The sequence below is a fragment of the Fulmarus glacialis genome, unplaced genomic scaffold (genome assembly GCF_000690835.1).
Source record: "Fulmarus glacialis isolate BGI_N327 unplaced genomic scaffold, ASM69083v1 scaffold31155, whole genome shotgun sequence".
Classification (NCBI taxonomy): domain Eukaryota; kingdom Metazoa; phylum Chordata; class Aves; order Procellariiformes; family Procellariidae; genus Fulmarus; species Fulmarus glacialis.
In genome coordinates this window covers 21,791-37,703 of record NW_009215467.1, presented here as the reverse complement: position 1 = coordinate 37,703, position 15,913 = coordinate 21,791, and the positions used below count along the sequence as shown (strand labels likewise).

Below are 15,913 nucleotides of genomic sequence, written 5' to 3'. Positions count from 1 at the left end.
TTTTTTTTTTCCTAAACAGTCCTCGTGTGCTTCTTGCAGTAAGAAACCCTTTCTTTCTCTAGCATCTTGGCTTATCCTAAGGATGCATGAAACAGGCAGTAACAACTGTAGAAGTTCTTCCACGATTTGATGAGGCTACAGTGAACTGCAAGATCAGAATGGCTTACAACCAGCAATGGACACCTTACTCGAAGGATATCACAGCCTTTTCCCTAGTACTGACATAAAAACAACCTTCACTTACCCATTCTTCTTAAGTACCATCATCTCTCCTAGGTACAAAACTAAGCTGTTGCACCATTCTTTTCCTTTACCAGCATCCAATTTTTCATTATTAGTAGAAATCTTTATGCTTGCCTTATCTATGTTTGTAAAGAAGTCTCAATTTATTTGAACATGCCTCGTTATATGGGTTTTCCTCATATCTGAGAAAAAATGAAGGAAAACAAATATTTCTGCCTTTTACAGTGTAGTTCCTTGATTCATATTACCAGACTTTTTTAAAATGTTATTTCCTACACATGTAAAAATTCCACAGTGCTAAACCACTTCAAATTCCCTTCCACCTTGCTGGACATTACTAAACTTTCTCCTGCATTTATTACTTACATTATCACCATTAAAAAGTATTCTCTACTTAAAGACATGCCAACAACATAAACCAGAAACTTAACAACAAAATAAAAACAACAACACTACAAAATGTTTATGTCTATTTCCTTAATCCTCATTTATTAAATAATAACTGAGTTCCAAGAACACTTAGTACTAAATTCTTTGCTTGCTACCACTACAATGGAAGTTAATGTGACTATGCAGGGTAGCGAGCATAAAGTATCATGAAAAGTAAATCTCTGCAGAGTCCAGAATTGAAATGCCTTGGGCAGGGACCTAAGCTATTTTTACCATGCAGTGTTCTTGTAAATTGTCACATACATACAAATAATTAATATTAATGATCTTTGCTTTATATAACCAAAATTCTGTGTTTCACTGAATACAGTATAGCAAAGATCAAAAACTGACAATATATCCGTAGTCCTTTTTAAGTGGATAAAAGCTAAAATAGAGCTACATTTTTAAGTAGTATTTTCCTTTTTATCCACTTTCACATTTAGTATTCACTTTATTTTGAATCCCAGCCATCCAATGAACCAGAGTAAAAATATTTTTGAGAACCATACTGAGAAATAAAATATATATCAAATTAATTGAACATTTTTAATTTATCCCTGTTTACTGGAAATATAAGCCATATGAGGTCCTAAATGCTTGGAAAATGCCCACAAATCCTTTAAAGCCTGCACTCACTCACGCTCACTGGCTTTATATTTCATAAATGTAATTACTTTAAAATATCAATGTATTTATCTCGATAATAAAACTCTATCTTTAGTACAGTAACAGTGCAGAGTTAACTACAGATGAAGATGTAGGTATGAAACAGTTCAGCTGTAGCCAGTACCTCAACTCTTTAACTAAATGATATCGGTATTCAGAAGGATGTCCAACCCTGAAAGTTAGGGGCTTAACACATCTGCTATATAATTCAGACTCTGTTTTACAGTGGTTTCATTACTAACCATAAAAACTGTAACAGTGGAACTGTATAAACAAACTGAACAGTGTTTTTACTGTAAAACATGAATGTAATATAAATATTTGCCTTTCCCTTTCTCAGCATCTGTAATGAGAGCAAATTCATGCCATATGTTTATAGTGTATGAAAAAAAGATCTCAACAATTCATCCATGTAAATGTTGGTTAAACTGTTTAATGTTTCTAACTTTGTGTGGGGTTTTTTTAAGCACAAATTTCCTCGCAAATCATTAAAAAACATCTTGCTCTTATCAGTGGCTACATTACTGATTTGCAGCTGTTTTTAGAGGTGAATCCGGCAGAAGAACTTGAAGATCACAGATTTCTCACTGATAACAAGATCAATAGCTCTGACAGGTTGAGACATGTCCATGTGGATAGTTACCATCCCAATATACAAGCCCGCAAACTGAAAGAAACTGCCGCCTCAGAACATGTCACACGACTTCAAAATACAAAAGCAACTGCTTTCCAGCTTCTTATATTAACAGAGCATATCAGCAGACTGTATTACATTTAGTTTTTCTTAGTGCTGTTTATGCATGCTACTACTGCTTAAAAATTATGTCTACTATCATTTAACAATTCACTGTCCATCTGTATTTGGAAAATAACTTTGCAGCACACATCACTCTCTTAAGGTGTCTCAGCTGAGCAGACTAGTCACAGGAACTTATTGAATTCTTGAACATTATGGCCAAAGTCTGGTCATACTTTCATACTGCTCTCAATCAGCTGTCACCAGCACCAGTACTGGTTAAGGCTTATACTATCAATTCTCCGCTAGTAACATAAGGTCTGATTCCATTGCAATTATAATTAATTAAAAGATACCTTCACTTCAGAAAGATCTGGATCACACCCTTAAAAAAGAGCATTATACCCAGCAGTGGCAATAATGCTTTAGTTTGAGTGCCTGTGCCTGTGAGTGAGACAAGTTGATGCAGAATTTTTTTTATTGCATTACCAGTTAGCTTAATAAAAGATACTGCCTCTTCCTGCAAGGCCTTTTCCCCATAGCAAGGTTTGGATAACTACTTTTATCTTGATTCTTCAGCATGGTCACTATTCAGAGCACTGGAAGATGAAATATGTCTATACATTGCAGGCTTTTATAACTGTGTATTACATTGTGATGGCCTGTGAGCCAATAATACATAGTTTTAGAATATCATGCTTTGAAACAATACAATTCTTTATTACAAAATAACAACACAATATTGGAAACAATATTTTCACAGAAATGCATGTGCTCTACCAGTATGATACTCTGAAATATTTTCTACTTGAAGAGATTACTTTTTAAGAGCTTCTATTTAGCACCACTTTGAAACTTTTTAATTCTGTACTAACAGACTGTGGCTTCATTCTGTATTTACTACATCTCCAAAGCCATCTTTTACGCATTCTTCAGTTTTTTCCACAAATGAAAATCTTCCACTAATCATGATGAGATGCCCTCCCTGAATCATTCATGTAAGTTAATTCCAAGAACAATTTATTGTTCTGGTTCTAATGTAGTCTTACATAGTCTTGGTATGGAAATCCTGTATTAATAGCCTGACCGATTTACAGAAAAAGCTCGCAAAATTAACATCCAATAGATAGAAAAGGAAATTTTATCTTCTGTATCAAGATTAGCATCCATTAGTATCAAGAGACTAAGACAGAAGAATATTTTACAGCCCATTCTGCATTCCACGCACATACACAAAAAATCATAAACCAAGGACACCAGTGGAGACGAAACACTGCGTGGGAAATCAGTCCCCCTTCCTTGAGGAGGAAACACACATAGTCAACACACGAAAACTGTCGCCCATGTTCTGTGTAGACATGCCCAGTTTGCTTCTCATCTTTCTGTGCTTTGCAAGATTACAACTGGAATACAAAGACTCACTTATCAGGTTTTAATTTCATTCAGTTACTTAATCAGTCAGAATATAAACCACTCCTTAGGTGGAGAATACTCTGGGGGAAAGGAATACAGCAAGGAGTCACATTTATTCTGTTGGTTTTCTTCATAGTCATTCTCTCTTCTCTTGTCACATCTCTACCTTGTAAGTTTCTACATATAAAGGAAACCCAAAATTTCTTTTTACAGTTTAATCTAATCTTTGATGTAGCTGTAGGCTTAACGCTGAGGAATAATTACAAAAGAAACATTATACTTTTTATGAAATATTAAACTTACAATTTATCTTTTAATATCTACTTCAAAGACTATTTGACAGGAATAAATAAATGAGAGCTTCTTGGCAAGAAAAGCTGTGATTTATGAAATATTTTATTCATTCATGTTCTTAAGTATTTTCTTGACAATACCACTAACATCTGGAACTACGCAGTCTTATCCAAACATTCTGCTCATACTCAATTAGAAAATTATATCAATAATAATGTAAAATAAATTACCTAGCTTCTCTTCCTAGAGCATAGATTTCAATGTTCGTCAGAGCAACTATGTGTACAAACTGCACTGTAGTGTTTTTCATTAAGCCTTAAAGTCAATTAAGCTACGAATTGGAACAATCATTCCTCCTTTGCAAAGTATTGATATTTTTTCTTGGCTGCTTTCAGGCCTTTTCACTACTCAAGGAGAGATTTATGTTTGACAATTTCTTTCTGATTAAAATGAATCATAACTCTAGAATTCTAATTTCCTCTTTTCTGAGCAAGAAATTATCACACAGTTTTAAACTGATATTGAATGTCATCGTGCGTGAACAACATTCATTTTCAAGATATCAAATGTAAAGCTATGCTGATCTCTCTTTTTATCTGCTTCTTTTACATACTTTCTCCTCCTTTCTCTCTATATACACACGATATACACTCTCTTTATGTATATAAAACATTAGATTGTACCAGTATAACCAGCTATACCTCTCTATAAAAATATTTGACAGACTAGCTAGACCAGTCACATTAAAACTTGTCACAATGCTTTACATAAGGCAATTACCCTCTATTTGCAATATTAGCAAAATTATGCTATAGTTTAGAAAGAAAATAACTGGAATACTGCAGGTTGCAAACAAATGTCAGTTATCTAAAGTAATTAGCAAGTTTATATGGGTAATCCCTACTCAAATGGCTCAAACTCTATAAAACAACTCTTTAGACATAAATTGTTAAAACCAAAGTTTTCTAGATTTGTCTCCAACAGCCAATTAAGATCAGTTTGAGTTTGTTTTTTAAACATAATGGCAGCTAATCTAAAAACAAACAAACAAAAAAATCTTATTTGCTCCTATTATTCCTCCTGTTTTCTCTAAATCTTAACAATTAGATTTTTTCAAGCCATTTAGCTGTCCCATTTTCTCTTTATAAACTTGATTTTCAGCTTTCACTAAAAGCAGATTGAAACTGGGTTTTTTGCCTAACAACTTATTTAAAAGTACAACAGGCCCAAAGAAGAACTGTCGTTCTACAGACACTCAGTTTATGGCACTCCAGACAAGGATGTCACAAATAGACTCACTACGGCAACAAGCTGGATAGTTTTCCTAAGTACTGCTACATATGCTGTGCTTTATTTTTAAATGCTTCATTACAGTAGGTTTGATTTTGGGGTGGTTTGTTTGTTTGTTTTGTTGTAGTTTGGCAGTGGTGGTGGTTGGGTGGTGGTTTTTTTTTTAAGAATTAATTTTTTTTCCATACCTACGTCAGACTTTAGTTAATACAGACCCTCAATTAGATAACTGTATGAAAACTTGAAGTAATAATAGTTGTTTCTTTATACATTTTTAATTATATTGTCTTCTTGCAAAATAAGGAAAACTGTCTTTTGCATCAGACAAGAAAAAGAGTGAAAAAGGAAATATTCTTTGTCCGACATTTAAACCTTGAGTACTAAAGCATACTGTCCCACAGAAAAGCCAGCACAGGACACACATTGCTTTTGGTAATATACATGTTATTATAGAAATAACAATTTTATTGCCCACACAGTACACTTATGACATGTAAACACACTAGAATTCAATATGGCAAAGATTTTTTTAGTTATAAAAGTATAGTTTATGCAAATTAGAAGAAAATGAGGTTTGGACATTCAGTTGAAGAGTAGGAACATATTTACCAAATTTCCACCCCTCAAAATATTGGAGGAAGACAGTATTTACAGTGCAGCTCAGACACTTACTCTCAAAAATTTACAAGAAAACATAAAACAAGTAGTTAGCACTATTTTTGCCAAAAATACTAGCTGAGTAATATCAACTTGTAAGGCTGCATACTAAACAGCTGTATTTTTTTTAAAATAGGCTCCAAATTGAAAAGTAAACCGATTTCCTTTCAATAATTTTGCTTTCCCTAGGAACAAGGGAGACAAAATACTGTGGATGCTTCGAAGTTCTTTATAGCAGGATAGTTGCAGCTACATATTGAGAATTCATCTGAACCATATGCAGAGGCTGTTGACATTTTTCTTCAACTCTTTCATTTTAGAAAAGAATTTTCAATTAACAACTTCCTGCTATAACAACTTCCTACACCTCTAAGCTAAAAATTAATATTTTACATCAATATTTTAATATTAGTATCAATCAATCAAATTAATCTTTGTCTCTGTTTTCAATAACAGACTTTGGGGCAGGTTTTTGTGTTTGTTTTCCTCAAGATTGCTTACAATTTGATGTAAATTTTAAGCATCTTGTAATTCATCAACTAATTCTCTCCTGGTTACACACTCCAAGTAATTAAAGTTCAGTAATAACTTATTCTTTCTGCTCCAGCACCTGCATTTCATTTGTTTATTTTCCCAGAGTCATAAATCTGAGGGACTGTCAAAGTGCCATAATATTAGTGCAATAATCAAAGTTAATTAGTCCCTCTCAATAAACAACAACAAAGCCATTACAAAGACGCATTGAAGGCTTTCCAGCTACCCGGTTTAGAGATGAGATTCTTTTCTGAACAATTAGAGTTTGAAAACTGTTAGTAAATAAATTTAGTTCTGAAGTAATTTGACCTTCAGTGATCTTCATTCAATTAACAACTCATTAACTTTTGGTGATATAATATAGGTATTAAGACAAGTACTCCTGAACTCCCATTGCCTTCAAAGTGCTCTGAGATATGCTTAGAATTAAGGGCGTAACTGGATATTTTTAAAATAAAAGGTACTCAGTACTGCCTTATTTTAGTGACATAAAAAACATATACATATATATTTTTAGCTGGACTGGGACTACTAAATTCAAAAGACAGAATATCACTAAATCCAGTTCTATTGAAAAAGAACAGATAGATGAACTTTAAGCAACACATTCCATCTCTTGGAATTCCATGCTATTGAAATAAAAAACAAAAAGAGCGCTTTAATGTGAAGTATTGAAGGGGAAAGGAAGGTATTTTTCCCTCCCAGTGCTTTACTGTAAATCATTAATATCATCTGGGGAATAGAAAAAGGCCTAAATCCAAAGACTGTTTCTTGAAGAAATTTGTGGTTACAAAAATCAGCAATATTATAAGCATCACTTATTTGGAAATACTTGTAAATAAGCACTGTTTGTTTTGCACTAATAAATATTATAATTATCTGTAGACTACTTATGTGTAAATATTAATACTACTGAGTGCTCTCCCATATCATCTGGTAGCAGTTGAAATATTTTCAGAGCTTGGGAAATAAAACTAAAACATTCATTACTAATTTTAGCAGAAAAGAAATAAAATTCCGAGAATCTGATCCTGCGGTTTATTATTCAAGTAAAGTGTATAGGACTGTGTCAACAGATTATCTCCTGAAGTCAGCAGTCATAGCAAGCTCAGACAAAAGTAGCTTGCAATCCTTACTAGCAAGTAAATGACTGTGGGAGGAATAAATTAATAACACTGAATAAATTTTAATAAGGGCCTTAGAAGTTCCAAAAAAAAAAAAAAAAAAAGGGAGAGGGGGGAAGTTAGGAGTCAAAGAGAAACAAGGGAACAGACAGCACTGAAGAGCTTGAATTTGCATGACAAAATGGAAGAAAAATGAAAGAGGGAAGAAACAGGAAGGAAAAAAAAATGTTGAGACAGACTGCCTGGCAGCAGTGCTGTTGGGCCTGATGGACTAGGAAAGAAAAGGAGGGAAACATTCTTGGTTTTGAAAAGTGTAAGAATGATTCTCTGAAATGTCTCATAGTATAAAAACTACTGGCAAAATAGCGGCTGTCTCTAATATTCGAGTGCGTACATTCTTCTTCAGTTAGTTATACACTTTGGTTCTGGAAATGTCCTGTCCTATGAACTATGAAACATGTTCTTTCAAACATTTTCGCCCTTACAAAGCATCTGTATGTAACATGGATAACAGCATGTCAAGCCTTGCAGTCCAATATGGTCATATGAAATGAAAAATCTATCACTGATACACCAGTGACTGAACAGGATATTACAAAATAAGACAAATACCTTCTTCCTTAGATTGTTGCATGGCAATGTAATTATTTAACTGCTTGTACTGCACAAAAGACTTCATGTCTTGAAAAACATAGCATAGTGTTGGACACTATACACATTCACTTACCCATTCCACAAGAATGCGCTGTACAGCATCGTTGCCTCTTGACATATTTCTGCAGGCCAGGATAACATATGCCCCATGCAGTGCAAGAGACTTTGCTGTTTCAAAACCTATGATAAAACATTTTCCTAGTCAGAAATAGATCTCAGTAACAAAACAAAGCTATAAAATTACCTGAGAAGGTGAGCCACACACTTCAGCACACTAACGCTACCTGCAGTCTGACTACCGGTTTGATAGTCACCTGGACCCAGCTTTTAAGAGCACATATGAAAAAAGGTAGACACCTAGACACCTCAATTCGAATGGGTCTTTGGGACAATAATTTTATATATTTTGTACAAAGTAGGCTGGGGATCTTCAATTTCTCTGCTTCGGTGTCTTCAGCTGTTAGAAGAGCAGGATTATACTTACTCCTTACTTGTTTGACTGAAGAATGAGCCATAAGGCAAGATTGCAGAACCATTATGCCTGGCAACATCACAGTGAAAGTGATAGAGTATTCTAAAACTGAGCTCTGGGCTCTTTAGATGCACAGTTAGCCTTTGATTCATCAATCTGAGGACCACCTCAGATGGCAGGGGTGATCATCCAACGGGATGTGTGAGGGAATAAAAATCAAAATCACGTGGAGATAACTACTCCTTTTTCCAATCTGAACACCACCCCATCTGTAGAACACTGCTGCACAAAACCAGGGACCAGAAAACTATCCAAGTGTTAAACCATTCCCAGAAGGGGTTAAGCTCATTCTTAGAAAATGAGATTCTACCTAAGGAGATCTGTAATCTACATGTATGTTTTATTATCCACGCAGTTTAAAATCTTTGCTAAAATTTTCCCTAAATTATCTGTGTAAAATAAACTCATTTTTTGTCCCATCATCAACTGATATATTGAGAACAATTTTTCACAATTGTTCTCATTATGAATAACCAATCAAATACCAAGCAGCTTCAATATATTGGTTAGAGCACCACGGGGCTAAATGGGTCACTGGATGTACCAGTGATACGGAGAAAAAATAATCCATAAAAAAATCCCTCTTTTGCCTAACCCACTGATATGACTTAATCTGCAAGCACATTCTTTCTAAATCTGAAACAACTGGACAGGCAGTTCACACTTTGCTGCAATTAAAGTGCAACATGAATCTATATCCCCAGGTTTTTTTTCTTTCATCCATAGAACAAAGTTTCACAGTGAATTTCTAAACAACTGTAAACAACCTTTTTTTGCAATACTGTTAATCATTTCTTCCCCGTTCTGAATTTGGGCACTTCATTTCTCCTTTCTAAAAGGAGACCAGCTTTCAGATTAATTTCAGTTTGTTCATTTGGAACTGTACTGCAATTTAGTGACATCAGTTCAAATTACAAAACTGTCCACCAAGAGCTGCAACTCTTTCCACCTTCACATCATCTGCAAGCTTTGTAAGCGTACTCTGTTTCACTGTTCAATTCATTAATGAAAAGCTGCATAGAAGTTGGTCCAAGGTAAACTTCATTTAATTGGAAAAAAATCTGTGATGATGAGTTCTTGGGAGTGCAGAACACCCATAAAGTGCAGAGAACTGAGCCAGAAACTGGGTTTCTCTCAGGGGTGAGCTACTACAGATTTGTGATGTATTCAACAGTATCACTGGGTGCCCATCTCCATGGAGAACTGTAACAGTGACAGAAACTTCCATACAGCTGAAAGAGGCATAATGTAGCTTAATGAGTTCCAATTAGACAGGCTTAAACTAGAAAATGAAGAATCAAACTGAAATGCCCAGCAATTTGAGTATGTGAAGAAGTCAAAGAGAAGAGGTATTTGTTTTAGCTTTATGACATTTAAAGCATGTTCATGTTTTCCTTTTAAAAATTGTTTACCAAAAACCCTATTAAGATGGGCTGTCTCACTTCCAAAACACCCTGGAGCAAAAAAATTCAGTTACACCACAAGACATAACTTACATTATAGAAACAACAGACACCAAGATGAATTTATACCATTTTCTGCAATTACATACTTACAGTATTTAAGTCGAAGCAATTTTCTTGTATCTCTTTTAAAGCCATTCATTGCACCAAGCAACTTTAATTACCTGGATAATTCATTGCATGCACCTGAATTCAGCTACAGCATATGCAAAGATTTCCCCTGTTCCTAATTCCACTTTAAGCGTATTTAACTAGAATTTTTCATGTAACTAATGTAAGACATGTTGTACCAGAGTACTACTAGCTAGCTGTATGCTTCTTGTTTTGCACAAAAAATACACTTATTTTGACCAGCTTACCATAATACTAAAAACTAGTTGGAATGCCTGGGAATACAGTTTTTCTACTGTTATACAAAGATCTAGAGTTGACAGTCAGTTTAATTAGCTAAGCGTGATGATGTTTTGCTAACTCTACCCCATGTCACACTGTGCAAAATAATAAATTCCATGCCATTCTCTTTTACAGTTAATAACTTGATTCTCATTATAAACTAAACTGAGAAAGATTAAAACTTAACCAAGTGAGTTACATGCTGCGAATTTAGTTAATTTTAATACCACCTTGATTTTTCCCTGCAAACTTGGAGATGAGTGTTAAACACTCCTCTTTAGGACGTACTCACTCTCTTCTAGGCTACCAAAGGATGATTCTTCACCCTTAGGCAGACATGTTCTGAATCCTTCCATGAAATTATGTGCTTAAAAAAAACTCTTTTCAGAGGATTTTTAAGCAGCAGTCCCTCCTTCCATTCAAAATACTGCCACAGGTCAAGTGCTAATGTCTCTCCCCATCAAACATATTTTAAACTACTAACTCATTCATGAACACTCTTGCACTGTATTTAGGACAGCTAGATTTATGCAAAAGGAGAAAAACAAATCCAGGTACCCCAAACCACATAAAGGTTCCAATTCAGCTACTGAATTACTGGCTATAAGGTAGGGGTTGTATATAACTATTATTACTTGGTCTTTCTATCACTTTGTGGAAGCATAATTCATAAGGCATCTTTTCAGACCATCTACCAAATTAAATATATCAAGAAGAAGAGGTAACACAATGTCTACTTCATAGAGCTCACTGGGGTTTAAGTATGATCTACCTACCAACTTGTTCACTCTCGAGACTGCAGCGGTTTTAGATGTGTCCTTAAAATAAATCTTCATAGACCTGAAAATCCTCATTAAGCAGTACAATTAAGTACCTTTAGAGTTTAAGAAACAACTATGCAGGAGCTTAGAAGAATGCAATTTTTAACTGAAACACCTGAAGCAGGAGTTTGGAAGCACCTCAGTATTCAAGTCCTTTTACGGCTTTAGCTTTTTGTTTCTCCTGCAAAAATTAAGGCTTCTTTCCTCCCCCAGTGTCACATAGCTTAAACAGGTGGGGAAAAGCTTCTAGCATAGTGGAAAACTTTTATTCTTTTAACAGACTCATTGTGTTAAACTAAGCTTGCCAACAACATTTGTCTTTCAGCAAAATGTAGCCATGTTTTCAATATACAGGAAATTTTAAAACCTCAGCCTAACACAGGGATTGAGTATTTAAAGTACAAAACTATTTAAACTCTGCAAAGAAAAACCTTGCCTATCTGTAAAAACTACATTGAATCAAAATCCACATTGAGTGTGGTTTCATACACCAAAGTTAAACCACAAACATCATAAATGTCCAAACAGTAAAACCTCAAAAAAAGAAAAGAAAAAAAAAAAAAAAGAAATCACAGTAGGGTTAAACAGAAAGAAAAATCTAAATAACTATGTTAAGGACGTGCATAATTAAGGAACCAGAACAACCTTAATTCCACCCACAAAAGCAACTCTGTGGACTTCAAAAGAACCAAACATTTCTTTAAAACTTCACTTAATCTAAGACTGCTGCTACCAACATGCTCTCTTACAGTGACACAGCCCTTTCACAATGTAGGAACATTAACGGCAATGATACTAGTATCTTTTCCAGGAAACAAATCATATCCTCCAGTGGTGAATCTTCCCTGTCCCATAGTGCCGGGGTATTGCAGCTGCAGAGCTATTTAACCCAGGTAAACCAGATAGCACAGCCTACTGCCGACAAGAACTATTGCCGTTTACATTCTGCCTAGCTGCAACAGCTGGCAAAGGGTGTACACGGCTGAAGGAAACTCTGTGCTTCAGTTTTCAGATTTCAAAGTAGGCAGCTCAAAAAAAGCTGCAAAACTTCAATATCTGCGTATAGAAAAATCACACATTATATACTAGTGTTTTTTTAAAAGTAGGAACAACCACATTAGAAAAACAGCATAGGATAATACACTTGAGCATCAAGAACAGCCAGTTACAAAGAGTAAGATAGATACTTCCCCCAAATTTGACAGAAGAACAACATGCTTAAATAATGTACACTGTGGAAAAACAGTCATAGTATATTTAAATACTCAATGTAGAGCAAATGTTTTATAAAACTAAGATAAATTTTAAGTGATTGCCCTGGAAATCTCCAGAGACAAGACTGTCCTGAGACTGACTACTCTTGCTGCTGTTGCTTTAGCAGAATGAGCTCTAATCTGACACTCAAAAGTAACAATCCCGTTTAAGACATACATGAGGATAAACATTATGGCACAGCTCTCTACATCAGCAGCTAACCTAAAGGACTGGTAGCAGAACTATCAAGAGAGCTACAAGTGCGCGGGATTGGCTATAGACATTCAAAATCCTTCAGCCCTTTATTTACAGCATGCTTTCATAAAGACTCAGACTTAGCACTCAATTTTATTCTTCATCTTCTGTGACGATTGTTCAATTTAATACTCTCACGTTCTTGTCTATCTGCAGTCGACTACTATCAGTGAATTTTGGGACAGATTTTCAGCTAAGAGTCTCAATTAATGAGCAGTTAGCATCGCTCAATTAATGCCAACTACATTGTGTCAACATACACCAGATCAGTATATGGCTCTGTCAAACGGTACAACCTCCTCTATAAAACAGAGAAAGGGATTCACTGACTAGAAAAGTAATTCAGCAATTTCTTTTTTAAATAAAGTAGACAGCATATAGTCCATTATCATTGGGGGACATTTTGTAAAGGATGTGCATCAGGCATTTATATATGTTAAACCATTCCTTTATTCCAAATACAAGAAAGTTTGAATATACAAGAAGAAATTCAAAAACATTTCAGACCATGGCAAGTTTTCTTCAGCTTCTCTACCTTCTCCCAAACACTCCAGGATACCTTGGTTCTCTCATTTACAACACATTTGGAAAGCAGTGATGCTATCTTTCTTTGCAACAGCTTAGTCCTCAATTTAAAACCCTACAGCGTTTGTTTGCATTTAGTTTCTTCAAAATCATTTCTTCCTTTCTCTCCACCAATAGAAGAGCTCTGGAGGCCCTGAGACTCTAAAACATCTTCACATGTGCTTAAGTAACAATTTAAAGCTGTCATGAGTCAAGCCTTCCTTGAGCCCTATGTCACAGGCAGTTTGAATGTAAACTAAAAGGGAGTCCAGAAGAAAACCTTCTTCCCTTCCATCACAGTAAACATAGTAAGATCAAGTAAGTGAACAAAAGTTCTGTGGAATTGGAAGTGAAAAGCATTAGCCTGCTTGTGTTACATATTTCTGGCCTTGCATACACTGATGGATTACTTATGGACTGTGTAACAGCAGAAACCAACTCAGATTTTGTAAGCACGAACGTATTATATCACTAAAAGTGTGTATTACTTTTACAGCTGTGTTCAGGTTTTTCTTTTCCCCCCACTACATTGTTCTCAAACTTTCACGTTGCTTTCTGAATTGCAGCAAACATCTATTGGGTTCTTATAAATAGACAGATGCCCCATTTGCAGAGTGAAGCGAGTTAATTTTCAGAATAGGTCTGGGTTTTTTTGGAAATATTTCTATTTTCTTTTAATACAAAATGGGTAAGAGACTTGTACAGAATCATTCCTTGATAACTAGTAGCTGGAAGAGCAATTTCTTTTCTATATATGGTATTATGATATTGCAAGTAAAAATCCAACTTCCAATGAATAGGAAGTTTTTTATTTGTACAATTTGGTTCTTCTTGGGAAGGATCAATAATTTTATATAACCTTCATCAAGTAAAAGCAACAGCTTTTAAAATTAATTCTGCAGTCCAGAAAATACGAAACCTTAACTAAAACATTCTTGGCACTAAATGTAAATGAAAAAATATTTTCTGGCCTCACACTTAAGGGCAGTATAGCCACTAGTTCAGGAGTTTGCATTTAACTCAACCATCAGAAAGTTCATCTGCAACATCTGATCATCATCCAAATCATACTTGATTTTAATTTATTTTTAATGCAGAAGTAGTAAAAGTATCACAAAAATATTTTTCCAGGTAGAAGACGTTAACTCCCTTCGAACCCTCTTTGCTTTGAAAACAAAACTGTACATTTTTCCTGGATCAAGAGTAAACCTGAGTTTTAGCTAAAAAGGAAGAAAATGAGAAAAACCTTAAGAGCAGAACCCTGACACAATACACAATACTCACACTTTTTTTTCAAATGCAACATGTAATCTACATGAAATGCAACTGAAGTCCAGTTTTACTACAGAGGAGAGTTGTGAAAAGGTTAAACACTCAAGAACTTGCAACAAATCATCTTTATAATCTAAAATAGACTCTCATCCCAACTGCTGCATCTCAGCAAACAGACTAGGTGGTTTTTGATTTTTGGGACCCAAGAGAACTACATATAAATGGAAAAGAGACTTGTCTCCTAGACATCATTAGATTTATTTCAACTTGGAAGACCCAAATGCCAGTGACAGTGAATCAGATCTTATTCAACATTTCCTCAGAAAAGGAGTAAAGCAGATTCAAATGTGCTAAAGATAAAGTGATGAAGAATTTGGAGTTACACTAGCTCCTTTTCAGGTTGAAATACTGCAACAATGATGTGTGATTTAGGGAAGAATCTTCTGCAGCTAAGATTGTCGTTGCCTGTGCTGGTGGTTTAAGGGTACAACATGCAAGAGATCTGCCATGGAGTGATGGCAGCCATATGCAAAACATCACATCATTGACAAACTCATACTTTTTAGAGCCCAAAAAGCACCATGCATTCTCTATCAGGATTGCTTGGCCACAATCACTCTGCTTCAATATGGATATTTAGGATAAAAATCTTGGAGAGGCATTGCTCCAAATGCAAGTTTTCAAGCAAATAAAGCACCAAGATATTTTTAAGAGACTAAATTTAAAAAGAGCAATTTGCATGAAATACTAATGCTGCGTTTGTTCCTGTCTGTTTGCATGCACATGGTAGTGACACATACTGATATTTTTCATTGAAAAGTTTGATGTTATATGAAAGATATATCCTGCCTCTCCCTTTGTGTGTAAATTGGACAAACGTGTTTTTCTTGGAGTCATGAACCACAGAAAAAGCCAATGAAAACGAAATAGGATGACTAATGCATTGGTTCTGTTTTCCATCTAACCAACTTAAATATGCACTCGTTACACATTACGCTTCTTTGCAACATACTGTTCTGGGCAAGGCAAAGTTATTCTTAACAATAAGTGCATTGCCATTGCCACTGACAAGTCAAAATACTTTGTTTCACCTGAAGGGAGCACAACACTAAACAAATATGAAAAAACATCCTTAAATTAATGGGATTATAAAGATCTGTGACTCATTGTTCCTGTAAAAAATTTAAAATGCATCATTTGAGGCAAAGCAAGCTAAATTCATAACTGAAGATGCTGCAAGCAAACAAAAATATGGAACAGTGACTATGTCAGGCGCATACATTACAAATATTCTGCGACTAAGAGCCACAAAGTTG

General features: G+C 35.0%; 1 protein-coding gene across 1 annotated transcript in view; it reads right to left on the bottom strand.

Moving 5' to 3' along the window:
- WWOX (WW domain containing oxidoreductase) overlaps nucleotides 1–15,913 on the bottom strand; it is a gene marked incomplete at its 3' end in the record, with an annotated part of 133,676 nt that overhangs the window by 97,151 nt on the left and 20,612 nt on the right. Inside the window, exon 5 of the mRNA XM_009578956.1 lies at nucleotides 8,117–8,223. Within this exon, the coding sequence (XP_009577251.1) occupies nucleotides 8,117–8,223 (107 nt within the window). The remainder of the gene's footprint in view (nucleotides 1–8,116; nucleotides 8,224–15,913) is intronic.